The sequence below is a fragment of the Xyrauchen texanus genome, chromosome 29 (assembly GCF_025860055.1).
Source record: "Xyrauchen texanus isolate HMW12.3.18 chromosome 29, RBS_HiC_50CHRs, whole genome shotgun sequence".
In the NCBI taxonomy this organism is placed as follows: domain Eukaryota; kingdom Metazoa; phylum Chordata; class Actinopteri; order Cypriniformes; family Catostomidae; genus Xyrauchen; species Xyrauchen texanus.
The window spans coordinates 17,418,867-17,446,201 of NC_068304.1; the positions used below are offsets into that span (position 1 = coordinate 17,418,867).

At 37.2% G+C, this 27,335-nt stretch overlaps 1 protein-coding gene across 2 annotated transcripts in view; it reads left to right on the forward strand.

Annotated features, from left to right (window-relative positions):
* The window catches only part of LOC127622873 (inositol 1,4,5-trisphosphate receptor type 2-like), a 110,362-nt gene that overhangs the window by 38,170 nt on the left and 44,857 nt on the right, over positions 1-27,335 (forward strand). For both annotated transcript variants that reach the window (XM_052096993.1, XM_052096992.1), the window contains exons 37-40: positions 3,616-3,724; positions 24,388-24,490; positions 26,225-26,412; positions 26,500-26,680. In XM_052096993.1, the coding sequence (XP_051952953.1) occupies positions 3,616-3,724; positions 24,388-24,490; positions 26,225-26,412; positions 26,500-26,680 (581 nt within the window). The remainder of the gene's footprint in view (positions 1-3,615; positions 3,725-24,387; positions 24,491-26,224; positions 26,413-26,499; positions 26,681-27,335) is intronic.

The window sequence follows — 27,335 nt, forward strand, 5'->3', positions numbered from 1 at the left end:
TTCAGTGTAGTCTTGAAAAGTCCCTTCGGTATTAGTTTTATAAGAGGTGATCATTGGCACAGACTCGCTGTTGTGTGTTGAGTGTAATCTTCCCACTAAACATAGCAAGGGTTCTGCCCTCTAACAGTGTTCAGAACTCGCATGGAGCTGAATAAAATGCCAGAATTTTACGTCAAATCAGTACATGCCTTAAACGCAATTAAGAAAAATGTACTTGTTAAACATTTTCAATTAATCACTGACAACTTCATTTAGTCATTACACCTGGAGACCATAAGTCCAGAACAAATTATATGCCGCTTTAAATACTATTAGGGTAATATAACACGGAGAACATGAAATTAATTTGTTTCATTTACTGCAGATTAGTATTAAATAATCAATTAGTATTAGATAATCAATCAACAATATAGACCAAAAAATAAATAAAGGGAAAACCGCTCACTGTCTGGGCTGGATAGCTTTAGCTTAAATAAACTGTCTAAAACCGAACAGTAAAGCATAGAAACTGTTTGTACTCTAAATTACAAATTTGCTTAGTAAAATAATAATTCTGTGAATAATTGAAAAGTTATTACCTCTAATATTTATGCTTATCCATGTTGTCAGTGTTGCAGTGAGAGACAGTGGGATGTTTTGTCAAGGGACTGTTGTGAAGACATGCAGTACATTTGCTGAGGCAGGAATCTGCGAGCGATGAATGTCATGCATGAAAAAAATGTCCACCGATGATGCAAGTTATAACTAGAGGTTGACCGCTAGTGGATTTTAAGGATAACTGGATTTTACTAATAACTGATTAATCAACCGATAGTTTTTTATTTATATTTATACTGAATGAATAAATGGCACTCAAAGTAAAATAGTGCTGAACTTTATTCCAAAAATAAACAGTACTGACTGAACCTTGAAAAAGCATTATACTTTTTTAAATTAAATAAATATTCATATCTAGGAACTAATATTCAAATTTTAAAGTCAGCTGATTTTTAAACTGATGTGGTTTCCTTAATCCACAAGAGGGCGCAATAAATACATTAACCATTCAGTACCATTATATTATTGCAAAGAACATTCCTATCCTGGCTATTAAAAAAAAGAGCATTTCATTTTCTATTAATGTGCATAAAATAAATAAATAAAATGTTTTAGACAGTCCATATTCTCAAATGTTAAGTCGAAAGTAAAATGAGGGGGAAAACGCTTCATTAGACAATTCACATGGTGTTACACTTGCACTGATTCTTACTACTCCTCAAGCTTCATAATAACAGCGAAATGCCACATTGATTTTTATTCAGTACAGTTGTATGTAGAGTAGCAATATTCCTAGATAGCAGTGATATTCGGATGAACTCGGTGGTGAAGTGGCTCAGACTATGAGCAAAGGAGAGTGGCTTTTCAAACAGACAGTGGCTTTTTCACCCAATTTGGAATGCCCAATTCCTAATGCACCAAGTCCTCTTGGTCACGTAGTGACTTGCCTCAATCCGGGTGGTGGAGGACGAATCCCAGCTGCCTCATCTTATCACATGGCACGTGGAGCGCATTAACATGGAGATATGGCGTGCGTGTATGCTTCACGCCTTCCACCGCAGCATGTTTTTGTTTTTGTGTATTCAGTGTCTTGTGCAGGAGCACTGTTTTTTAGAAGAACTTTAAAAGCATATTGAGACACCTGCTTTCTGTTAAACTGTATTTATTGCGCTGTGTCTAGCCTTTTTCAGCGCAAGAATGAGATCGATCTGAAGTCATCCTATTACAGTGAGGATAAATTTTTTTTATTTAAACTGATGTGTTTCTGATTTGTTTAAACGTTTCTCTTGGCTGCATGAAAAGATTTTTTACAATAATTACAGAAGACATGCTGTAAAATGTAATTTATAACGTATTCCATTAGATTAATCAGTCATTAACGTAATCTAAATACTTTGGAGTACTTCTTCAGTACTTGCAAGTTTTCACTTGTTTTGACTATAAACAAGTAAATAAAGTAAGAAAATTAACTTAAATGTGTCTTGTTTTAAAGATTTTTTGATATTTTTTACAGAAAAACAATATTTAAATTCTCCTTAAGAATAAGATTTATGCAGTACATCTTTGCTCTAATATCAAAGGTCTTACTAGAGAAAAAAACGTATGCTCCAATCGTGCATTTTCATCATAGATATATTGGTTGTAGTTTCTATACGTTGTTAAAGGCTACATTGGTTAGCATTTCTTGTAAAAAAAAAATACCCCAACCTCATAAAAAAAACATTGAAAAGGCATGTAATCATGTATGTATTGGATTTATGTTTCATCTGTCAAAGTGATTCTAGCTGTTTTCTTGTTAAGCTGTCGAAACGTGATGTAGCTCCTCTATTGATCTCCCAAGGGAAAATTCCTCAATGACGTCATATCCACCTATTCTCTCACAAAAGTATGAACTTGTATGAATGTAACGCATCTTAAGAAAGTGTTTCACTGCTGTTCGACAGTTCCTCAGATTGCATCATGTATATGTATAAATGTTTTCCATCTGAAAGGACTAAATATTAAATTAAACAAATGACAATAAAATGCAAAGTAATCTCTTCAATCATCAAAATACTTTTTGAATGTAACTGCATTCTGATTACCAATGATTTAAACTGTAAATGCAGTTACTTATATTTTGTATTTTAAATACGTAATCCCATTACATGTATTCCATTACTCCCCAACCCTGCTAGCTTTGAATATGCAACTTAGTTGGCTAACGAATGCATAAACATGACCAGCTGGATATAAACTAATGCAAATAGATGGTAATAGATGGTGACAATTGTGACATTTAAACATTTGGGTAGGACTTGCATATATTTTTGTGACATTGTTCTAAATGCTTGAGGTTAGCTTTAATGTTAGCGTCCTCTCAGCCTTGTCGACAAACGTACTGCTGTTCTCTACTATTGCAGCATCTAGTCAACAAATTCATTACTTTATAATGATATCACAACGTGTACTGTAGTTTACTGTATACATACCTTTTGGTTGTTGATGTTTTAAATCCACATCTGAAGTGTTCCGCTCCATGCAGCGTGTTGTTTCTCATGTCCAAACAAACACCACAAGGCATCTGTGAAGTGATAGTTTTTATTTGGCCTCTAGAGGCCGCTGTCATACTGTATAACGACAGCGGACCCTTCCCAGCTGGTCCAGCATTGGGCACAACGGGGAAAACTATCGGTGTGGATTTTTGCGATAACCAATGCTTCCAGAATTCTGTCATCGGTGCCGATTAATCAGCAAAATCGATATTTTGGTCTATATAATGTCCATGCAACACTGCAAATTAAAATGTTTATCTGCCATGCTGTTGCTAAAAAAACATCATCCTACTGATTTAATAGGCTAAATCTATATGAATGTTTCCCTCAATTAATCCCGCAAAGTAGGGGTGTCAAACATGCAGCCTGCCAGATGTGGCCCGCAAAGGATTCCAATGTGGCCCACGGGCCGCATGTTTGACACCCCTACTTTAAGTCATATAAACTTAACAAGGTATCATAATGTATCATTTGATGTATTTAGATTGCATGCTTCAGTGTGAAATATGATACAATGTGTTCTACCAAACTGCTTTTCTCTCAGGCTCATCAAACACACCAAGAAACTGATGGAGAAAGAGGAGAAGTTGTGTATTAAGATCCTTCAGACTCTGCAAGAGATGCTGGATAGGAAAGAGACGTTTGAAGAGAAAGTAAGTGTGAGGGGAACCTCTCCATTTCCTCCATAACATTATGTGGCCATCTATATGCTTTGTGTCTGTGCTAAAAGTTTTGGAGGAAAACCTTTAGAAGATTTAAAATTTAGAGTCTTTCTCTTCTGGTAAAATGGACAAAAAATATTGATGGACCAAATAGTTTTGTCCATTAAAATGTTCTTAAAAGAATGCCCCCCTTTATGTTGTTGTGTGTTTTGACACTATTCATAGTCTTAAAGGTGCTGTAAACGATTCCAGCCGCTTTGCTTCAATCACACACCATCTCTTCAAAACCCCACCCTCCTAAAATATGTCAGAAATCTTGACTGTGCAAAATGTTTGACAGACAGAGAGCACTTTAGATTAGAGCCTAGAGCCATCGTAGAGACAGGTATGATTTCTGAGGTCACCTATTTCAGTGATATCTGATATTTTATGCATGGTATTCCAAAACAGGTTCTTTAATTATGCACTCACTAGACAAAGAGCTAATAATTCCAATCTTAGTATGTGGAACTTAAGAGCACTTTGTTTTGGTGGGTTAACCAAATGCTCCTGCAAGTTGTGATGTCAGAATGCCTTAAGGGGGATAGTTCAGCTAAAAATGAAGATTCTCTCATCATTTACTCACTCTCATGCCATCCCAAATGTGAATGACTTTCTTTCTTCTGCAGAACACAAATTATGATTTTATAGAAGAATATTTAAGCTCTGTAGGTCCATAGAGTGCAAGTAAATGTGTGCCAACATGTTGATGCTCCAAAAAGCACACAAAGGCATCATAAAAGTAATCCATATGGCTCCAGTGTTTTAATCCATATCGACAGAAGTGATATGATAGTTTTTGCTTGAAATTCTTCTCCTTGCCCAGTAGAGGGCGATATGCATGAAGAATGTGAATCACCAAAAAAAAGAAGAATGTACAAGTGATATGTTTGTTACCCACACCTATCATATCGCTTCTGAAGATATTGATTTAACCACAGGAGTCTTATCAGGGCTCCAGTCTTTGACTAAAATGGTCGCAAATGCGAACAAAAATAATTGATTTCGACAATAATTTAAAACCTAGTCACCATCGGGTTGTCCGTTTGTGTGTGTTCATATGCGGTTTTGTCAGATATAATTTCGTGAGTTATTGAATGAATGTTTAGAACACGCACCAGTGTGTCTCCGCCACTTTTCACCCATTATGTTTCTGACCAACTCGCTGCACCGCACTCATTTGAACTGAGTGTTTTTCATGAATCACCCGAAAAGATCTGAGGGTTTGAACTCAGGAGCTCAGGTTAGCAGTTTGAATCAGATTCACTTTCTCAGCGAATCAGCCGTCAGTGATCTCACAGCTGGAGTGCAGACGTTTCAAGAGTCCCGTGTGTATTTCGGGCTTCTTTATATTTAAAAGTCATATTGTGTACCCTTTTTTTTTTATTCTTCTGGTAACTATTAATTGGGGTTGGAGTAGCATAATAAACTGCATCTGGGATTTTATTCAGTTTGCTCTCTTGTAGTCTCTGTGTCTGGGCCATCTGGTAACAGTAAACCAATCAGCCACAACAACATTAAAACCACCTGCCTAATATTGTCTAACCTTCTCGTGCTGCCAAAACAGTGCCAACCCGCATCACAGAATAGCATTCAGAGATTATATTCTTTTCACCACAATTGTACAGAGCGGTTATCTGTTATCTGGATGGCTGTGGCTCAGGTATTAGAGCGGGTTGGCCACTATTCGCAGGGTTGGCGGTTCGATTCCTGGCCCACATGACTCCACATGCCGATGTGTCCTTGGGCAAGGCGCTGAACCCCAAGTTGCTACCAATGGCAGGCTAGCGCCTTGCAACTTTGTCAGTTCTAACCAGTCTGGCGATTCTCTGTTGACCTCTCTCATCAACAATGCATTTCTGTCCACAGAACTGCCCCTCATTGGATATTTTTTGTTTTGGCACTATTCAGAGTAAATTCTAGAGACTGTTGTGCATGAAAATCCCAGGAGATTAGCAGTTACAGAAATACTGAAACCAGCCATATATATATATATATATATATATATATATATATATATATATATATATATATATATATATATATATATATAAATCAAGCTTTTGACACTTAGGACAATTGAGGGACTTGTACACAACTATTAATCATGGTGCAAACATTCATTGTTTCTCAAGAATACAACACACTACTATATGCATACTATACTTTATGTAAATATCTGAAATGTAGATTCTGAAGAGCAGTATTAAATTAATACAAAATCTTTTATCTCTTATATTTGTAAAAATTATGAAAGAGGTGCGAATGTTTATGAGACTAAAGGGAATGTAAACTTATCTTCTCAAATATATACTATATATACTGTTTATTTAACCTTCGATTAATGTGTTATCAGCTGTCTTCCTTTTCTTCTGCTTTCTATCTTGTTTCTGAACAGCAATCTAAATTGAGCAATTCTGTGATTTGGCGACAAAAAACAGCAATTTGGCTCCTTGATGTTTCAGTTTAGGAGCCAATGGCTCCTAAGTCATTTTTTTTAGTCTGGAGCCCTGCTTATGGATTACTTTTATGCTGACCAATGTGATTTTTGGAGCTTAAACATATTGGCACCCATTCTCTTGCATTGTATTTTGACCAAAAGAGCTGAAATATTCTTTCAAAAATCTTCATTTGAGTTCAGCAGATGAAAGAAAGTCATTCACATTTGGGATGGCATGAAGGTGAGTAAATGATGAGAATTTTCATTTTGGGTTTAACTAGCCATAAGGGACTATTGTTGCCATGCCAACATTCTCCAGAAGAGGGCGCCTGTATCATAAGCAAGGACATTGAACCCGATGACCCCTCCCCACAGCCAGAGAGGAGAGAGCAAGTGTGTGTGTGTGTGTGTGTGCGTGTGTGTGTGTGTGTATGCGGAAGTGTGAGATGAACCAAAGCTCTCTGGCCTCTGCAGTGGCGCGTCTGTGGCGGGTTGAATGCTAGGAGTCCTAAGCTCCAGACAGTTAATCAGCATTCAGTGGAGAAAGAGTCCTGCGCTGTTACATAAGCAAAGGCACATGAGGACACGTTCTTAGTGTTAGAGCGAGTAGCCAAAACACCCAACTCAAAGAATCAATACTGCAGAAAGCTGACTATAGCCCTGCACATGGGGGAAAACAGAGAGGGAGATTGCCATTTTAATGGCTATTGCTTTGACAATACTGTGCCGCAGTCATGTCAGTAGAGCTTGTTTGAATTTGAGTGGATGATGAGGAAGAGTTTATAAGGAGAAGAAGAAATAGGAATAATGTATGACAATGGGAATGTAATATCCTACTGTGAATGACAGTTGCTGATCACTTCTGGAGAGCACTTATATTCACTACCAGCTACTGCATCACATTCATTATGACATCACAGGCACTGCAGCATCACAATGAAAGCACCTTTGGTCAGGATGGTCAGTTGTGTGAAGGTACTTTGGTTGGTTGGTTGTTTTTTTTAGTTGGTAAGTTAGACATTAAAGGGATAGTTCACACAAAAAAAAATATTTTGTTACTTACTCACCCTCATGCCATCCCAGATCTGTATAACTTTCTTAATTCTGCAAAACACATACAACGATTTTTAGAAGAATATTTCAGCTCTGCAGGTCCATACAATGCAAGTGAATGATGACCAGAACTTTGAAGCTCAGGAGATAAAGGCAGCATAAAGATCAAATCCATAAGACTACAGTGATTTAATCTTTAATGTCTTCTGAAGCGATCCAGTCAGTTTTGGGTGAGAACAAACCAAATGTAACTCATTTTTCATTGTACATCTTGCCATTGCAGTCTCTAGGAACGATTATGATTTCAAGCTTGATTACACTTCCTAGTTCATAGCGCTAGATGATGCTATAGTAAGTGTAATCAAGCTTAAAATTATGATCACCAAAGAGACTGCTGTCAAGATTTACAGTGAATAAGGAGTTACATTTTAGTCTGTTCAGAAGACATTGATTTAACCATTTGAGTTTGATGGATTATATTTATGCTGACTAATCTCTTTTTTTGCGTTTCAAAGGCCTGGCCACAATTCACTTGCATTGAATGGACATATAAAGCTGAAATATTCTTAAAAAAAAATCTTTATTTGTGTTTTGCAGAAGAAAGAAAGTCATACACATCTTAGATGCAACTAGGGTGAGTTAATGATGTGAGAATTTTTGTTTTTGGGTGAACTGACCCTTTAAATTGGTTGGTTGGAGGGAGGGATGGATGGATGGATGGTTTATTTGTAGTTTGGTTGTTTGTTTAGTTAGTCAGTTAGTTAGGATGTTCATTTGTTAACTTAGTTAAGGCATTGGTTATAATGTTAGTTAGGACATTTGTTAGTTAGGACTGTTTGTTGGTTAGTCAGATGCATGGTTTATTGGTAGTTTGGTTGGTTGGTTGGTTGTTTGTTTAGTTAGTTAGACACTAAGTTTGTTGGATTGATTCATGGATGGCTGGTTGGTTGGTTGGTTGTTAGGTAAGTTAGTTGACTAGCTAACTTAGTTAACTTGGTTAGGACTTCAGTTAAGATGTTAGTTAGGACATTAAGTTGGTTGGTTAGTTAGTCAGATGGATAGCTTATTGGTAGTTTGGTAGGATGGTTTAGTAAGTTAGTTAGACAAAGTTAGTTGGATGGATGGTTTGTTGTTTAGTTAGTTAACTTGGTTAGTATTTTAATTTGTTGGCTGGATGGATGGCTGGTTTGTTAGTTGTTTGATTTGTTAGCAAGTCTTGTTTAGTTGGTCACTCTGTCAGTTAGACATTAAGTTAGTTGGATGGATGGATGTATGGATGGTTTGTTGGTAATTTCATTGGTTTGTAAGTTTAGTTAATGAGTTAGTTAGTTAGTAAATTTGTATGTTTGTTTACTTGGTTGTTTGTTTTTGTTTGTACATACCTCATATCCCCAAGGGGACATTTGCTCACAAGACAGCAGCAACAATCAGTTTATCAAGTTACAATGCAAAATATACACTATATGCAATGTCAAACAATATATAATACCATATTCACATATGCATAAATAAGTGCCAAGTTGTATACAGGGCAAAAACAGAAGTGTAAATTATTTTTTTCCTCCTCTCCAGCCCAAATATGATAATTTGCTCAATTCTATGTATTTTGTATTTGTGTGTATTAAAGTGCTTGTGATCCTTTTTTTTGGCTGTGTTCTTACTTCCCTGAGAGTGGTGCTGCAGTTTCATGCAGGCCTGATCTGCAGCCTGGCGGCTCCCCGGGGAGAGAGCGAGTAGGAGGGCTTGCGATCGAGGGAGAGAAGGATGGAGGGAAGGAGCATGTGAGAAGCCATGTGAGGGAGGAGAGAATAGCGTGGCGCAACAGCAGACATAGGGATTGGAGAGGAGTGGTGTCTGCTGATTGCATGAGGAGAGGGAGTGGGGGGTGTTTACGTAACTCGCCTGCAGTGTCTGAGCCAACCTCACGTGGCTCATCACGTTCTCACTTTCTCTCTCTCTCACTCTCTCATCTTGGTTATGTCTGTCTCTCCCATCATTTAGCACTTGTTTATCTTAGTGTTTTTTCTTTGTTTATCAGGTTGAGTCGCTCTCAGAAGGTTGAATCTTCTCTCTCACTCTCTCTCTATTTTCAGTTTCAAAGTACTTTAGTGGCATGATTGCTTTGCATACAATTTTGTCAAATCATTATTGCACAAAATAATAGGGTGACAGAAGTAAAAGTGACAGTAAGACAAAAAAGGTGGCAGTAATGGTAATCTAAATAATAATCTACATTTAAAAAAAGATTGAAGACCTGAACAATAAGTAAATCTTACAGATTTGCACAGACAACTCTTGGTGATAAAAGCAATGATCTCTCTTTCTATTTCTCTCTCTCTCTCTCTCTCTCTCTCTCTCTCTCTCTCTCTCTCTCTCTATGTTTGTCCTATGACTTGGTGAGTTGGTTTTGCTGAGCAGAAGGTCATGACTCAATGAGCAGATATAATTGGCCTCTCTCTCTCTCTCTCTCTCTCTCTCTCTCTCTCTCTCAAATGATCTCTTGTGTCGATGTGGTGAGGTGAACGTGAGTGTGTTCCCATCTGAACTCAATGTACAAAATGTTTAAAATGTCAAGCAGGTGCTGTTGTTCAGCTATAATTTTAGATATGGTAATACCCAAATGGTCACAACAGAGAGCGCTGACCACAAAGCTTCAGAAACAGTGGATAGTTTCTGTGTGCTTTTATGACAACATAGCAGGTGTGTGTGGTTGAGTTCAGGGTACACAGAGGTGACTAACGGTTCCAGCAAGGGCATGGTTCTTGTGACGGGTTAATAGAACTGGATGCATGTGCACGTGTGTGTTGATTTTTGTGTTTGCACAGAACTGGTCAATTGAAGCGCTGACATAAAACGCCTCTTAAAGGGATAGTTCACCCCCATGCCATCCCAGATGTGTATGACTTTCTCTCATCTGCTGAACTCAAATGAAGATTTTTTTGAAAAATATCTAGCTCTGTTGGTCCATATAATGCAAGTGAATGGGTGCCAAAATTTTAAGCTCCAAAATCTACATAAGGGCAACATAAAAGTACTCCAGAATAGGGCTGGGCGATATGGACCAAAAATCATATTTTTAGGTTGAATGGCGATACACAATATATATCTCTGTATTTTCTACGAAGTTCAATTGTAAGTGAAAGCCACACGTGAGATGGTAAAAGAAGCTTGCAATGTGCTTCATTTCGGGGCAGAAGACTTTTTGGACTGTGAAGGCCATCTTTTACAGCAGGGGTGTTCACACTTCTATGGAATAAGACTTTTCCATCATGTTATTGCAGCAAGATCTACCATACACAATATATACATTTAGCACAATACCAAAATTTCAGTAGTCTTTAGTGAAATGTGGTGATTTTTTTTATACCAGCTTCAATACCACAACAAATAATAGCCTAACACTAATTTGTTCATTATAAAATATAGTAAACAGTCAGTAATAAAATAACAAAAGAAAATAAATTAATAGAAAAATAAAATAAAAAAACACCATAGAACAATTTTTAGCAGCTTTTTAAACAAATGAACAGGATCAAGTATTAAATTAAACATTCAGAATGCATTTGACATAAAACTAATACTGGTCTTCCCTGTATGAATAATACTTTAATAATTTTAATAATTTTATACTAGAGTTATACAAGTAAAGTTATCCAGCAATTGACAATAAAAAATTGTCTACAAAAAGTTCTGTTGTGGAATAGTCGTTTGATCTCATTTCATGTAACATGAGATCACATTAAACTCTAATGATGACGTGAGATCAGCACTGCAGCAGCTCACACCTGACTGAGGAGAGGAAGAATTACACTGATCACAGTCCAGATGCACTCTGAACTTTCCAAAGAGCTTCAGCTTCTGTAGATCGTGAAGTATGATGGAATTATTATGCATTAATACAAAATAAGTAAATACAGAAGCACTCTCATTGTGGAGCATGCAGAGCCGGAGCTCTTTAAAGGAAACACTCCAGCATTACGTCTTAAATGCAGTTTTAATGCGTTATAGGTTTATTAAAGTTCAAATAATACAGAAGCAGAATATAATATTACAAATATTTTAAAATATCTAAAAATACTTTTTAAAAGATGCATTCACCTGAGAAGCAGCAAATAAGATATTTATACATGCTTTTAGAGATCTTGAATAGAAGTATATTTTGTCTTTACTGCACTCGCACATATAACCATGTGAAAAAATACACTTATTTACAAAATACACTTACTGTATATTTAAGATACATTCTCTTAAAGCAAATCTAATTATCTTATATGTTGCTTCTCGAGTAAATGTGTCTAGTTTAAAGGATTTTTAGACCAGTTTATGTGGAAAACAATACAAACACTTGATAACAATAGGTTTTTTTTAACAGTGAATTTCTTTATTGAATTAAACTTAATAAAAAGTATTTATTTCCTTTAATTCAGTGAATGTCATTTAGAGATATTTTTAAAAGATGATTTTGTCCTTTATCATTAGTAAGCATGTTTAAAACAAGCTTTTCAGTCGTAGTTTTCAGGAATAATCTGGGTAATCAATTATCAAAATAATCGTTGTTTGCAGCCCTACTTACAAGTCATACATTTCTATATGAATCAGCTTTTCCCCCAATGTTTACATTCACTTTAAACATGACTCTCTGTTTTTACATGAACACCTCACCAAGACTAGCATTTTGGTGGAATTTTTTAATGTATTTGACCATTTAGGCACGAGTGTCTCGCACATGCATTTAAAGCACGCCGCACACACACAAGCCACCTGTAAGTCAATCAGCATGCTACTGTTTTGCTGCTCGTCTGATATTTAAATCCAAACCATCTCCAAATAATTTAACCATGGCTTGAATTTTTACTAACCAGGTCTTATTCGGCAGTGTGAACTGCACTGTCTCCGCTGTAGGAGAACTTGTGAGCTAGTGGGGCCGTGTTTGCGCATAGACGCAGAGGGAGAATGGGGGCGGGGTTGCGTAGAGAGTGTGAGAGAAGAGAGATCCAAATATGGCATGGCTTTACAGAAGAAATGGGTTATGTAACGCAACATCAAACTATATACATATAAACGGCATTGGATCATCCTGTATCTCATTTAAAAATATATAAATATACCTTAAAAAGGAGATATACCGCCCAGCCCTACTCCAGACGACTATGGTGGTTAAATATTCTGAAGCGATATGATAGTGTCGGTGACAGATCAATATTTTAGTCTATTTTCCTTCTCTTTCACTTTCTCCTCCTTCTGTTTTTGGTGATTCACATTCTTCTTGCATATTGCCCCCTACTGGGCAGGGAGGGGAATTTATGACAAAAAATAACTTTAATATTGATCTTTTTCTGACCCACACCTATCTTATCGTGTTTGAACACATCGAAATTTTGGCACCCATTCACTTGCATTGTAAGGACCTCCAGATCTAAAATATTCTTCTAAAAATCTTAATTTCTGAAAGTCATAGACATCTGAGATGCCAGGAGGGTGAGTAAATGATTAGAGAATTTTAATTTTTGGGTGAACTATCCCTTTAAGGAAAATGTTTGCATGTTACATTCAGTTTGCACTCATTATACCCTTTTTCCACCGAGACTGTGCTGGAGCCGGTGCCTCATTTGGAACCATTATGTGCATTCCTTAAAAAAGGCGGTCCTCGTTCCAGAATAGTTGGCTTTGCGCAGGCTCCTTAAACCTCTAATCAGGAACTGCTAACGGCTGCTGGTATGATGTCCTTACCAAGTACAATTTTCAAAACGGCAAATAAAACTACAGTACTGTAGATCGCTTTCTTTATAGTAAAAAAAAATCTGATTATACAAGTGGGGCGGGTATATCTGTTTGTCCAAGCAATGCCATTTGCAGGGAGTGTTTGAAACTTGTTTGAAGACTATTATTATGTTGCAGTTCTGTCTAATGTCTGCTCAGTGTTCATGTTTTGCCAGAAGTTTTCCTTTAAAAACCCTCTGGATGGCAGCCAGGCCAATTCTGTTCCTCAGTGTGTTCTTTTCTCCTTTCCAGGACTTTTTCAACCAGCTCTTATTACAAAATATTCACCTCCGAATACAAATCGCTGCCAGTTCTGGAGTATTTGTATGTGTGTGTGTGAGTGTAGAATAAAACCTCACATCTCACGAGTCAGGCGTGCTTTTGAAGTAAGCTCTCATGCCAATATTTGGTGCGTGCGTGTGTGATGATGGTGTATATATAAATGGGCCTCTCCTGTTTGTTGACAAAGCCCTGTTACGTAACACACACACTCTCTCTCTTTCCCTGTTGCTCATCCATCCCGTATCTCTCTCTAGCCAAGTTTCACACTACAGCCCGAGGCAAAGGAGCTTTTCAGATTACCAAACTCACATGGTAAAGCCCCTCACACACATGCAGATGCACACACACACTACTGTACATATAATGCTGATCTGGAGGTGGGAGTGAGACAAAACACACACACACACACCCATACACAGTTTGTGCTAGCAGGTCTCCCCGATGTTTGCAGTGGAATATGACTATTTTAGCCCACACAAATCCATCAGAGCATTCACTCTCAGACGAAACCCTACGCACATGCATGGCCCTCCATCTTCTAAGCCCTCCTGAACACGAACTCATGCACATGTTTAACCCCCGACTATTCAGGGTTTTCACACAGCACCTGTATTGTTTAATCTCACTTATGCCATATGCCTGCAGACCTGTTCTCAAGCCTGTCACAACTCAATAAAGCAAGGGGTGACATCACTACAACCATAGGCGGAAATCCCCTTCAAAAATTGCTCTTGAGAATTGTTATGTTTATTGTCCCCCCCAACATTTTGATGAAATTTCGCCCCTGACTACAACTGCATGCAGTGTTTAAAGATCATATGAAATTACCTTCGCAATGCATTTAACTTAAGTAATGGAACCTATTTGGAAATTAAAATGTATTCAGTGGTAAATATTATGGAGACTTAATTTTGTCACCCCACTGGATCAGATGAATGGCATTGGCAATCTGTTGGTCATGCGCTCACAACTATGAACATGTGTTGGGTATGTTTCTAGCCTTAAGCTACAGCATGATATTGTTAATGGTACTGCAGTAAACACTTTGAATTGCTCACACTTGGCATTAAAGTGATAGTTCACCCAAAAATGTTTATTCTCCCCTCATTTATTCAACCTCATGCCATCCCAGATGTGTATGACTTTCTTTCTTCAGCAGAACATAAATAAAGATTTTAGAAGAATATCTCTGCTCTGTAGGTCCATAAAATGCAAGTGAATGGTGACCAGACCTTTGTAGCTCCACACATGTTTCACATAAAGGAAACATAAAAGTACCCATTAGACTCCAGTTGTTAAATCCATATCTTCTGAAGTGATATAATAGGTGTGGGTGAGAAACCGATACAAATTTAAGTCCTTTTTTTTTTTTTTTTTTTACAAATTTAGTACTTTCACTTTACATTTTACAGCTGAAAGTTACATGTTGTGCCTGATTAGTTTCACTTTCACATCTGAAAGAATACCCTAGCAACCATTTAACCCTAACCCTAGAAACCACCCAGGAATGTAAAACAAATCTAGTTGGTTAATATTATCTATCCCCGCCCACATGGTCTGGTTATATCAGAAGAAAAAAGTGTTTTACGAGGGGGAGAAAGTGATTACATTTTGATAAAGTATTTTTTCTTTAGAAAACATGAACAGATGGATCATGCTTAAAAGGACAAGGGATATTTATTAAGTAAGATCCATTTGATCTTGTGTGTCTAATACAGGAGCACCACTTCTCACTGCTAGTGCATGTGTCTGTGCTTTCTGATTACTCCTGTACAGTTTGACATTCTTTGAGAATCTGCATGAAAGTGTGTTTGAATGTGTACGTGTGAGGCATTCTCATGTTGAATCCCCCCTCCCACCCCACTGATGCTATTAATTGTTGTGTAAGAAGTGTGTGGTCACCATGGAAATGAGCCAGTACATGCTGTACATTTCCCTTTCCTTTAAGAGTGAGAAAAACACACCTGTAGATGATACCACAGAAGGTTCACAGTACTCCGCAGGAGTGGGCTTTGAGGAGCAAGATGTACTTACTCAACGCCTTCGAAATATTCATTATTGAAGTCCATCCTGGTCAGTTTTTGCTGTGTACTCGCACAACACCACTGGAAAATATAATAGTTACTTTACCTATAGGAATAGATTTACTGTAGAATGTAATCCTCAATGAAGAAACTGAAAATAGAGATTTAGGGAATAATTCACACTAAAATAAATATTAGATACAATCTGAAATGTAAGTAATTTTTCGTTAAAAATATTAATGTCCGTTTCTCATTCTGTGACATTATGAGAGAAGCTTTTCATAGTGGTTTGCATGTTCAGTTTTGAATGCTTTTTTTTAAAGCTTTGAACTGTCTACTGCCATTGTATTAAAACAAAACTGACTGTGAGATTCATTTAAAAAATCTCCTTTTGTGTCTCTTTGTGCATATAAATGAAAGACATACAATTTTGGAACTAAATGGGGGTGAATAAATTATGACCATTTTTATTTTAGGGTGAACTACCCCTTTTAGGTGGGTGAAACAAACTGATACCTCCAACCTACATTTCTGGAAGATCTGAAAATATCCACACTTAAATTGTAAAAAAAATAAATGAAAATTCTCTCATGATTTGCTTACCCGCATGCCATCCTAGATGTGTGCAACTTTCTTTCTTCTGCAGAACACAAATTAAGATTTTAAGAAAATATTTCAGCTCTGTTGGTCCTCACAATGCAAGTGAATGGGCCCCAACATTTTGAAACTCCAAAATCCACATAAAGGGAGCATAAAAGTAATCCAAATGACCCCAGTGGTTAAATCCATGTGTTCCAACTTGATATGATGGGTGTAGGTGAGAAACAGATCAATATTTAAGTCATTTTTTGTCATAAATTCTCTTTCCTGCCCATTAGGGGGCGATATGCAAGAAGGATGTGAATCGCCAAAAACAAAAGGAGAAAGTGAAAGTGAAGTGGAAATTGACTGAGCAGGGAGGAGAATTTATAACATTAATGTATGGATTAATACATTAGAATGTATGGATTTAACCACCAGAGTCGTCTGGAGTACTTTTATTTTGCCCATATGTGGATTTTGGAGCTTAAAAATGTTGGCACCCATTCACTTGCATTGTATGGACCTACAGAGCTGAAATATTCTTCTAAAAATCTTTGATTGTGTTCAGCAGAAGAAAAGAAGTCATACACATGAGGGTGAGTAAATAATGAGACAATTTTCATTTTTGGGTGAACTAACCTAGACTGAAACGAAAGGCTGGGAAACAGATTTTATTTACATTAGTTGTTTATCAAAGAACTATATAAATTGTTTGCTTTTGAATTTACTAGATTAAAGTGGATTCATCAAGCAGATTAGTGCATTTGATAAAGCAGCTGTGAATATGATGCTGTTTAAAGCAGTGTTATTTGTGTGTAAATGTTCTCTTTGGTGGGCATCAAATGTTCTGGTGGTCCACTGGTCAGGCTCCTTCTCCATTGTCCTCTGACGGCATACAGTGCCTCACAAACACTATTCTGTGTCCCTAACAACATTAGACTATCACATGCCCAACATCCGAACTGCACCAGGGTCAGCCAACTGCAGGTATGGTTGTGTACGTGCCAGCTGCTGTTGTTTGTCTTGGACCTGTCTGAAAATCAGCAAATTGCTCTCACATGCAAGGCTAATTAGTTTTTCTGCTGGTGGCACTGTTTATGAGTGGAGCCATACTGAAAACTGCTGCCACTGAGAGCATTTCACAATGGACATCTTGACCAATGAGAGAGTGGTCAGGCCGCTGTACTGGGTGGATTCGTAAGGGAACCCTGCGTTAGAGAGGCCTCCTTGTCCTTTTCCATGCTATATAATGTGAGAAGAGCCAGACAATGTGTTATATCCAGGAAATGCTAGCGAGTTTGATGATATAACAATGGATATTAAAGATATAATTGACCCAAAAATGTGAATTCTATCAACATTTACTCACCTTCATGTTTCTCCAAACCTGTATGACTTTCTTTCTTCTGTGGAACACAAAAGGAGATGTTAGGAACTTGTAGCCTCAGTCACCTTCACCTTCTTTGCCTCTACCTAAAGCCAAAGACTGTAGATACTTAATGAATTTACTAGTTCTTACTTTTTTCTCTCAGTCACACTATTTCTCTCATTCTTTCCACCCCCGTTTCTGTTACGTTTTTAGTTTTTCCCTCAACTCTGAGAAGATTTGTGCATGGTGTGCATGTCTAGACTGCCCGATGAGGTTTTAGGTGTATTGATTTAGTCTGTCCCTCTCTCCACTCTGTCCTCAATAAATCCATTCTACCTAAAGCTATAGTCCTTCTTGTGCCCTTAAAAAAGGGAGTGCATGGGTGCAAAGTTTTTGTCCATTAACTTTTACTGTGTCCATTACTGTGCCAATACATTTGTTTCGAAGGCCTTTTGGGACTTAAAGTAACAACTTCTTGTGATTTTCTAGCAAACTTCTTTATACTTTATCATTATAATGTCTTTATGAATGTAGCACCTTTTGACTAATGTAGGCCTTTATCAAAACACAGGAGAGGCATTTTATTGTATATTATTTTACTTCATGAAGTGTTTGGGAAACTCAGCTGGGAAAAAATATCAGTGGCGCTTGCTAAAGCATAGTATTTTCTTTCTGCATTAACCAGAGCTATTAAACTTTTGTGCAAAACTGGCTCTGCATAGTTTGTGCTACAGATGTGAATGATACATTGAGTGGCTTGTTAAGGGTTGGTGTGATTTAATAATTTTCTAAGTGATTGTTAAGTCTTTTTTTGTCTAATGCATGATAAAATAGGTGGAAAAAATCATGTAGACTTACATTGAAGGAGAGATCTGAGCCATATCTAGGGACCAGAATAACATACAGACTTTGGATGGGCTCTTTTGGCTTAGTACAGTAAGCAAAAAATATATATATATATAAATAAAACAAATTCAGCTTATTTTTCATGTTTTAGTTGTTTATGCATAAATACTATATTTCACTTTTTAAATATGTGAAGAAAAATTTTCATGCACAAGATGTCTGTATGGGTATTAAAGTGATAGTTCACCTGAAAATGAAAATTGTCTTGGCATTCACTCACCCTCATGCCATCCCAGATATGTATGACTTTCTTTCTTCAGCAAAACACAAAAAAATGTGTAGAAGAATTTATCAGCTCTGTAGGTCCATTCAATGCAAGTGAATGGTGACCAGACCTGTGTAGCTTCAAAAGCACATAAAGGAAACATAGAAATAATCCTTAAGTCTCCAGTAGTTAAATCCATATCTTCAGAAGCAATACACTAGATGTAGGGGTGAAATAAATACAAATGTAAGCCCTTTTTTACTCTTAATCTCCACATTCATTTTTAGATCTGAAAGTCACCTGTTTAGTTTCACATTCAAATCTAAAAGTGAAAGTTTCTCACCCACACCTATGATATTGCTTGTGAAGATATGGATTTAAACACTGGAGTAATATGGATTACCTTTGTTACATTTATGTGATTTTTGGAGCTACAAGGTCTGGTCACCATTCACTTGCATTGTATGGACCTACAGAGCTGAGATATTCGTCTAAAAAACTTTGTTTGTGTTCAGCAGTAGAAAGAAAGAAATACACATCTGGGATGGCATGAGGTTGAGTAAATGAGGAGAGAATTAAGATTTTTGGGTGAACTATCCCTGAACCATCCCATCCCTGAGACCATGTGACCTGACAAGCCATAACCAGTAATGTCAAATTTTAAGCCTGAGATCGCTCACTCTCTTTATAATGAATTCTCCAAACAAGTACATTTGTTGCAATAAGCTGTATTTTATTTAAGCATTGTAGGCTTAAATCAAATTTGTGACACTATAGTTACAGTAAATATGCATAGTTTTAACTAGGTGTGGTGGCCTGACACCTGAGCAAAAGGAAAGTGCTGGAACTTTGCAGGGTGAAGAACAATCTGAAATCATGTGTAACAATGTATCAGTCACATAAATTCCTCTTTGTAGCCTGAACTCTTTAGAACATTTAATATTTGTGACATATGTCCTTTAAAAAAGCTAGACGCAGCGCAACAAACTCTGGTGACTTGACATGCTTTTTAAAAAAAAAAAAAGCTCTTGACACGGTGTCTAAAAAGTGGCGGCCCTACGTGAGACAAAGCACAGTAGTCATCCAGTGGTTTACATAGAAAAACAATGTAAAAACTGTGCAACGTACACAAAAACACATTCGGTGTGAACAGCCCCTAACTTGCTTTCATTAATTACAAACCTGAACTAACCCAAACCTGAAGTTATACTTAAAAAAAATAAATAATAAAAAAAACTGGCCCGAACCCAACAAACCAATGATTTGTCGGACTGGGGTCTGGTATTAGACCTCTACCAAACATGCCGTTTTATGACGAGGTTTGGAATGCATCGGATGCTGAAGCATGCTCTGGTTTAACGTGCTGACAGATGAATGATGCTCAAACATCCTCAGGTTTTATCATCACAAGCCTTCTTCGGTTGGTTGCACTGAAGCTCTTTTGAAAATTAATTAGTTTCTCTCTCTCTCTTTCTCTCTCCTCTCCTCCTTCACAAAATTTTTTAACATGTCCAAAAGTTGCAAAAGAAAGTGTTGCAGCTGTAACCTTAGAGCGGAGCCCCATTTGTTATAATTAGAGGCGATATGACCCCTGGGTGTGCCGTGAGCTTGACTAGATCAGACCAGCAGCGCAGAGCAGATCACCCCTCCCTCCCTAACTCTCTTACTCTCTCTCTGGATCCCTCTTTCCCAAGTGCACAGGTACCTGCAGACAGCAGAGCAAGGCTTTTTGAAGCTCGCTGGAGTATCCCAGGCTTAGCCAGGCCAGCCGCAGTGTGGCGTGCCTGTGCACATTTTTAAAAAAGTGAGTCTGTCGGTTTCTTCCTCCTCACTGCTCTATCTCTCCCTCGCCTCTCTCTCTCTCTCTCTCTCTCTCTCTCTCTCTCTCTCTCTCTCTCTCTCTCTCTCTCTCTCTCTCCCTCTCTCTCTCTCTCTCGCTCCATCTTTTCTCCACCTCCTCCCTCTTTGTCCTCACTTCACCTGCACAGAGTATATATTTTTTCTCTCCCATGCAGCAGCAGACGGATGAGTCAGACTGCTACCTTCATCTCTCACTTTCTAGCTGTCTTTCCATCTGAAGGCCTCTACAGAAGTGCAAAAATGACTACAGCATCTGGAGGGACACTAAACTCCCCCATTATTGCTGAATTTGTTTGAAAGACAAAAGCTTCTAAGAAAACATGTGCCATTGCAGTATAGAGGAACTGGAAGTGACACGAAGGGACACGCCTGAATAACGTATCTAAAATGGTTGGCTAGATGGTATTAACATTTTCTAAAAACAGTTTGAATGCTTTCCAATGGAAAACTTGATGCCATGGTGCTAGGGTGATCTGGGTGGTTGCCAGTGCATAGCTATGCAGACTTCAGAAGTCTGCTACTGACCAGTCTGCTTCACTTTCAACCATGCTTTGAAATACATAGTTGTAACGTGTCGTATAGCTTGTATGTGTGCCACTTTGTTCTGTCTGTAGCGTATTACACATTCTTGAAACATTTGAGATTCATGATATGGTGTTATCAGCAGTCTCAGAGCAGTTCTTTGAACAGATCTGCTGAGAGTTTTGTGCAGTTAGCTAACGTACGCTGAGCGTGTTAAATTTAATGCGCTCTGCACTGACTTTAATTGCAAATGTGCATAACTTCCAAATGTCTGGCTGCTAAAACATACCAAAGAAACCTAAAGTAACTCGATGATATCAGGGTTTTGTAGGCCGAGGAGTAGATTAGAGTATTTCACCATGTTTGGAAGGAGGAGCACAAAGCTGTTGTAAACACTACTACAGATCGAAATAAAAACAACTACCTTTAGTTTTCTGTCAAAATTAAGGTTCGAGACTACAAAGCAATGCTGCATGCAAGAAAAAAATATGTTACAGAAATATATTTATATTGTATTTAATAATAATAACTATTATTATTCAATAATAATACAATATTTTATTTATGGCTGTCAATTTATTAACATTTTTAATCGCAATTAATCACATATTTAAATATTTGCTGAGAAAGCCCCTCAAATAACAATAAATATATAATGATCAAATAATTTTGAATAGTTATGTTTAAATAATTACAAATATAATATATTATATGTTATATAGTAATAATTCCGATAATTATAATTACATTATTGTATTGTGGCAGCAAGTAAAGCATTGATAAGACAAAAAGTGGCTTTAGTAAAAAAAAAAATAATTTAACGCATTACTTTTATATAATTAATCGCACTGAATTAACGTGATAAATCAACTGCCCTAATTATATTACAATAATATCATATTCAATTTGACTGAATTCCAATCTTTTTTTAAAAGTGAGCTAAACCCTGTTTTAATTTGTATTTATTCATTCAGTTCTTAAATTTCTTACTTTTAAAACAGTAAGTGTGTTATTCTCTGCTTTTGATGACAAACTGTGAAGCGACATGCGCTCAACATGTGCACACAATGGATAAGCTGGTGAGAACACCGGTAAAGGTGTTTACATGCCACGGTGTAAATCGGTAAAATGGGCAAAAATCTACCCACGTCGACCAGTTTATTGTTATTGTTATTATATGCAGTTTATGACACCGATTATATAAAAAATAAAAAATAAAAAAAAATTTACATGACCAAATGCATTGTCGGCTTACTAAGCATAATGGGTGTAAAAACGTGTATGGAAATGTGCTCATTGACACCATGTTCTTTTAATTTGGTCTTACATGAAAGTGCAATAAATCTGTTGAAGTGTTATAAAAAAAATCTTGAATGACAGTATAATTGTATAATAATGAATCATCATGATTGTAATTTTGAGCAAAATGATTGTGATTAATCAATTTTTCAATTAGCATGCAGCCCTAGTTGCTATGCAGTTGCTAAGGTGTTCTAAGTGATTTTTAGTTTGTTGCTATGCAGTTGCTAAGATGTTTTGAGGGTTTTTTATCATGTTACAGTTGCTAAGATGTTTTGAGGGTTTTTTATCATGTTGCAGTTGCTAAGATGTTTTGAGGGTTTTTTATCATGTTGCAGTTGCTAAGATGCTTTGAGGGTTTTTTATCATGTTACAGTTGCTAAGATGTTTTGAGGGTTTTTTATCATGTTACAGTTGCTAAGATGTTTTGAGGGTTTTTTATCATGTTGCAGTTGCTAAGATGCTTTGAAGGTTTTTAACATGTTAAAACAAGCAAAATTTTATGATCATAAAATGATGATATAGGAAGTCTTTATACGATCATGTTCACCTGTGAGTGTGTGTGACTGCTCATCCAGACAGTGAAAGCAGACATTGCCTGTGCTGACTGCTGATGAGCCTGAGTGTTTACTGAGAGCGTTCAGGAATATCAACAACATGTGCTTGTCAGAGCGAGAGAGAAAAGTGTCTTCTCTCCGTGGCAGTTTGCCACTCTTTTGTCAGCGCGTGCATGGCCACACGGATCCGGGGTGTCTCATCTGATTGGCGGCACAGTGTGGAAGGGTACAGTCAGTGAGCTGTCAGGGCCTTGTCCACCAACTTGGTTGTTTCCATAAAAACAGCAGTAAATTTGGTAGCATCCAGGGGGGCTCCTGGGATGACCATCCAACTGTCTGTCCCTAGATGCACAACTGGACTGATTGGACAATTTTGGACAGTGGAACATCGCTTCAACCCTGTACTTTCTTTCTCTCTGTCACTTTCTCTGGTTTCTCTTGAATCTCATATATAAATATAAATAAAAAAGGAGACAGACACGAATGATACAAAGAAAGGAGAGAACATTAGGCAAGGAGACAAAGAAAGGAAGAGAGGGACGGTACCATCTAGCTCTCTCTGCTTGCCATCCTCGTGATCTCTCAGCAAGCCACCACCAGGTGTTACATAACTCTCTCTCTCCATCTCTCTGCCAGCCACCCTCCATCTCTTTTCTCTCTCTGACTCTCACACATTTAGTCATCTCCCACTGGGAAACAGATTTTCGAGGCAGCCGTCTACTCTCTACCTTCAGCTCTCACTCGCTCACCCTCTACCTCCCTGAGGTTTCGCTACACTTCTGGCATAATTACAGCAATTACGAGAGTTTATACCAGTTATGTAAAAAGTTCTCCCATGTGAGTGTGTGTTTTATCCAACACTGTTGAGAGGAAAACATGCAAAGGTCTGGAAAGAATAAAAATGGACAGGACTTAAAATACTCTTTGAGTTCACACACTCTTGAGTTTGCTTTGAATGTTTTTGTTGTTGTCGGACAATATATATTTTTTTTATTTAACTAAAAGGAATGTTCCAGTTTCAATGCAAGTTCTTATGTATATTACTTTCATTCATGTCACGTTTGCTGTCACTTTCCACAGAAAATAATGTTGACTCATCCCCTATTTTTTAAAGACCAATAAAAATTATGTGTACAGTAATGCACTTACATGGAAGTCCATGAAGCAAGGGATAAACCTAAATGCACACTGTTTCAAAAAGATAGCCAACAAGCTTAAACTACATGTTGAGACTAGTGTAATAAAAATATACCCAGTTTTTCAACTCCTGTCATGACCATGTAAAGCCAGTAAACCCTGTAACTTTTGCATGATACACACGTGGATACCAGAAAGGGGCTGTTAACCTTCAAAGGTCAACCTGCAAGAATTAACTTTACATCTCAATAACACATTTTTGTGGAAAGAAAAAAAAATATATATATAAATGTTCTTTTCATATTGTTCTATATATATATATATATATATATATATATATATATATATATATATAGAACAATATGAAAAGAACATTTATTTATATATATATATATATATATATATAGAACAATATGAAAAGAACATTTCTATATATATATATATATATATATAGAACTATATGAAAAGAACATTTCTATTTTCAAGCTCTCTGGATTGCCTTGCCCCATGTACTTTCATTGCATGTCCATTATAAATCTTTAAGGGGAAAAAAAGCCCTTCACATTTGCCCTCAGATGTCACAGTTGATAAAATAGCTTGTCTCTCTTTTTTCTCTCAGGGTAACGCACTGAGGAAGACTCTTCTCACTCACTACTTTGGAAACCAGCTGCCCTACACCAAATCCCTAGACTACAGCTGTAGGAACAGCTCTTCTTCTGGAGGTACAGCACACAGCCACACAAACGAACATTAGCAGAAGCACAGCTGACTCTCTTTAAACAATCTCACCTAACTTCACCACTTCTCATTCCTGAATAAATGTCGACACATTCACTGTCCCTTCAGAAATCGTCATATTGTCAGTTTAATCTACACAAATCCTCCACAAAGTGAAATGAATAGTCCTTTTGAGAGACTCAAAAGAGTCTCATTGCACATTGAACAAGGTGGACCCTCCAATGCTATTTTCTAAAATGTTGTTTCTTCTAATTCTGCTGTCTTGTGGAAACATAATTTCTGTTTCAAAACTTTGTTAGTTGCTATTCTGTTTACTGTCTGCATAAGCAGCTGGCATCTAGGGAGCAACAAGCCTCACATATAGAGCTCCTAATGTGAGGTGCGGAGGAGACTCACAATTGATTCCAACTAGTCTTTATAGCAAGTCAGTTCATTCGGCAGCCATCTTTGGAACACTCATGGGGAGCTATTTTTCTAGGTAACTCATGGGGAGCTATTTTTCTGGTGGCATGCCAGTGCAGCTCATATCTTCTTGAATGGAGAAAGACCAAAATGGTCAAGATTAAGATCGAAGAACGTATTTCAAATCGGCAGTAAAATCTGACCACTAGTACCATAAATTGTGATTCTTTACCTTAGATTAGGCTAATAAAACGACTAATGCGCAAGTGTTGATAGACAGGCAATGTCTGCATCTAAAAGGTTCTTGACTCTTTTACCTGTCAGACAGGACCTCATTTCTACTTTTCTTGATCGTTGGGCATTCCAATTTCTTTCATCAATTCAATTCCATTGAATTAACCCATCTTTGCTAAATTGTCTTCCAGTGTAGATTGACATTAACACATTGCTATGCTAACTATGGAGCACTCCAACAAATAATGGGTAAAATAAACAGTTTTCATTAGATTTAATTGATATTAATGAATACTTCTCTACATTAAGGGAAAAATAAGTATATTAATAGTCAACATTTCTTTCTACATCTGCCATCATAGATTCATTTTGACACTAAGCTTGTAGCAGTGCATCCGTTGCGATGCTGCCTCAATGCAGCCAAAATGAGAATTAAGAATTTATCTTAGAATTAAGCTAGTTATTTACCTACCTTGAAACAGCCTTTGTGCCAGGAGTATGCTAATAAAATTCTGTCTAGGTAAGGCAGCTCACTAGGTTTTGGAACAAAGCTACAATACCTACTGCAATGAATATTCAGCCATATTGGCCACAATTAATTCTGGATGCCACATTATGAAGGTTGAGTGTTTTAAAATGTATTTACAGAATTTACTTACAAAATCCTGTATTTAATTTAGTTCATACATATCCCTAAATGTGCAAATACATCACCCAGACGCCTATTTGATGTCTGTGTTTACATCTGGAAGACGTATATCTTAGGATGTTTGCTCATCTGCAATACATCTATAAGATGTTTCCTCTTGGATGTCAATAAGTCAATAAGACATTCGTCAGATGTCTTTGAGAGGTTAAATATTTAGTGTTTTTAAATATGACCTTTTTAAGATGTTTAGCACATATTAATTAGAAAGTGATGCTTTCCAGATGAAAACATCTAATACAGACATCTCGTAGATGTACAGTATTTGTGCTGTCTGGGATTAGTCTAGTGTAGAGTGTGACTGAGTTATTGCATGAGTGTAATCAGATTTTAACGCAGTACTTGAAACTGTGTATTTGTGTGTGCTTGTGTTTAGGTGGCTCTCTAGGGCAGGACTCTGATAAGTCAAGCACCAGCCTTGCAGAAACTCAGAATAGGTTAGATGGTGTGGGCGCTTCTGAGCTGGTTATCGAACTTATCGTCAGCACTAAGAACGACCGTGTCTTTGAGGAGAGCATTCTGCTGGGCATTGCACTGCTAAAAGGAGGGAATACACAAATTCAGGTATGCACAGGTGCTGCCAACACACATGTTTCATCTGGATCTTGTGGGTGCCCTGTTCTGATGTAATTTCCTGTTGTCCCCCTGCAGAATTCTTTCTACAATCAGCTGCACAAGCAGAAAAAGTCAGAGAAGTTCTTTAAGGTGTTCTACGACCATATGAAGCAGGCTCAGAAAGAGATTCTCTCTAGTGTATCCGTCAACATGTTTGAGCTCAGCTGTAGGAAGAGAGAGGAGGATGGAGAGGGCTCTGGTATCAGATATAAAAAAGGTATACTTCCTCTATGTCTGCCTCTTCAGGTGCACCTGAAATATCAACTGATGTTTTTGCAGTTGTGTAGCCTCTTGCACTGTTTAAGTGTCCACCTCAAGCTTTGTGTTTTGAAGATGGCATGTCAAGTTTAAAATAGTTCAACTTTTATAAACATGCCTCAAGACCCCTTTGATCTGCTCCATTCCACTGTTGTCCGTCAAGCTGTTTTTGAATGCAGTAACGTGTTTTAACAAGTGAACCCAAAACCAGGCTAGTTTTACAGGGTCTCCTTATGAATGATTAATCGACTAGTCATTCAGGCAACCAACTGACTACTTGATTATGAAAATACATTGTTTTGCTCTCCTCACCATGTGTAAATCTAAAATGTTTCCATCATTCCAAAGAGATCTATAGATGTATATACATTTTTGAAATAGCTAAGAAACCGAGATCAATATCTCACCAATGTAATGTGAAGACAGTGTTTGCGAGAATTAAATTGGCTGTTGAAAAAGATGAAAAGATGAAAAATTACACATTGCCAAACTTATTGTACAATCAGATTCAGAATTGCAAACATAGGATTTTGTATTTCTGACCACTTTTAACAAACAAGTGCAATTCAAAACAGACCTACAAAGCATTTACATGTGTACACACACTTCCACCT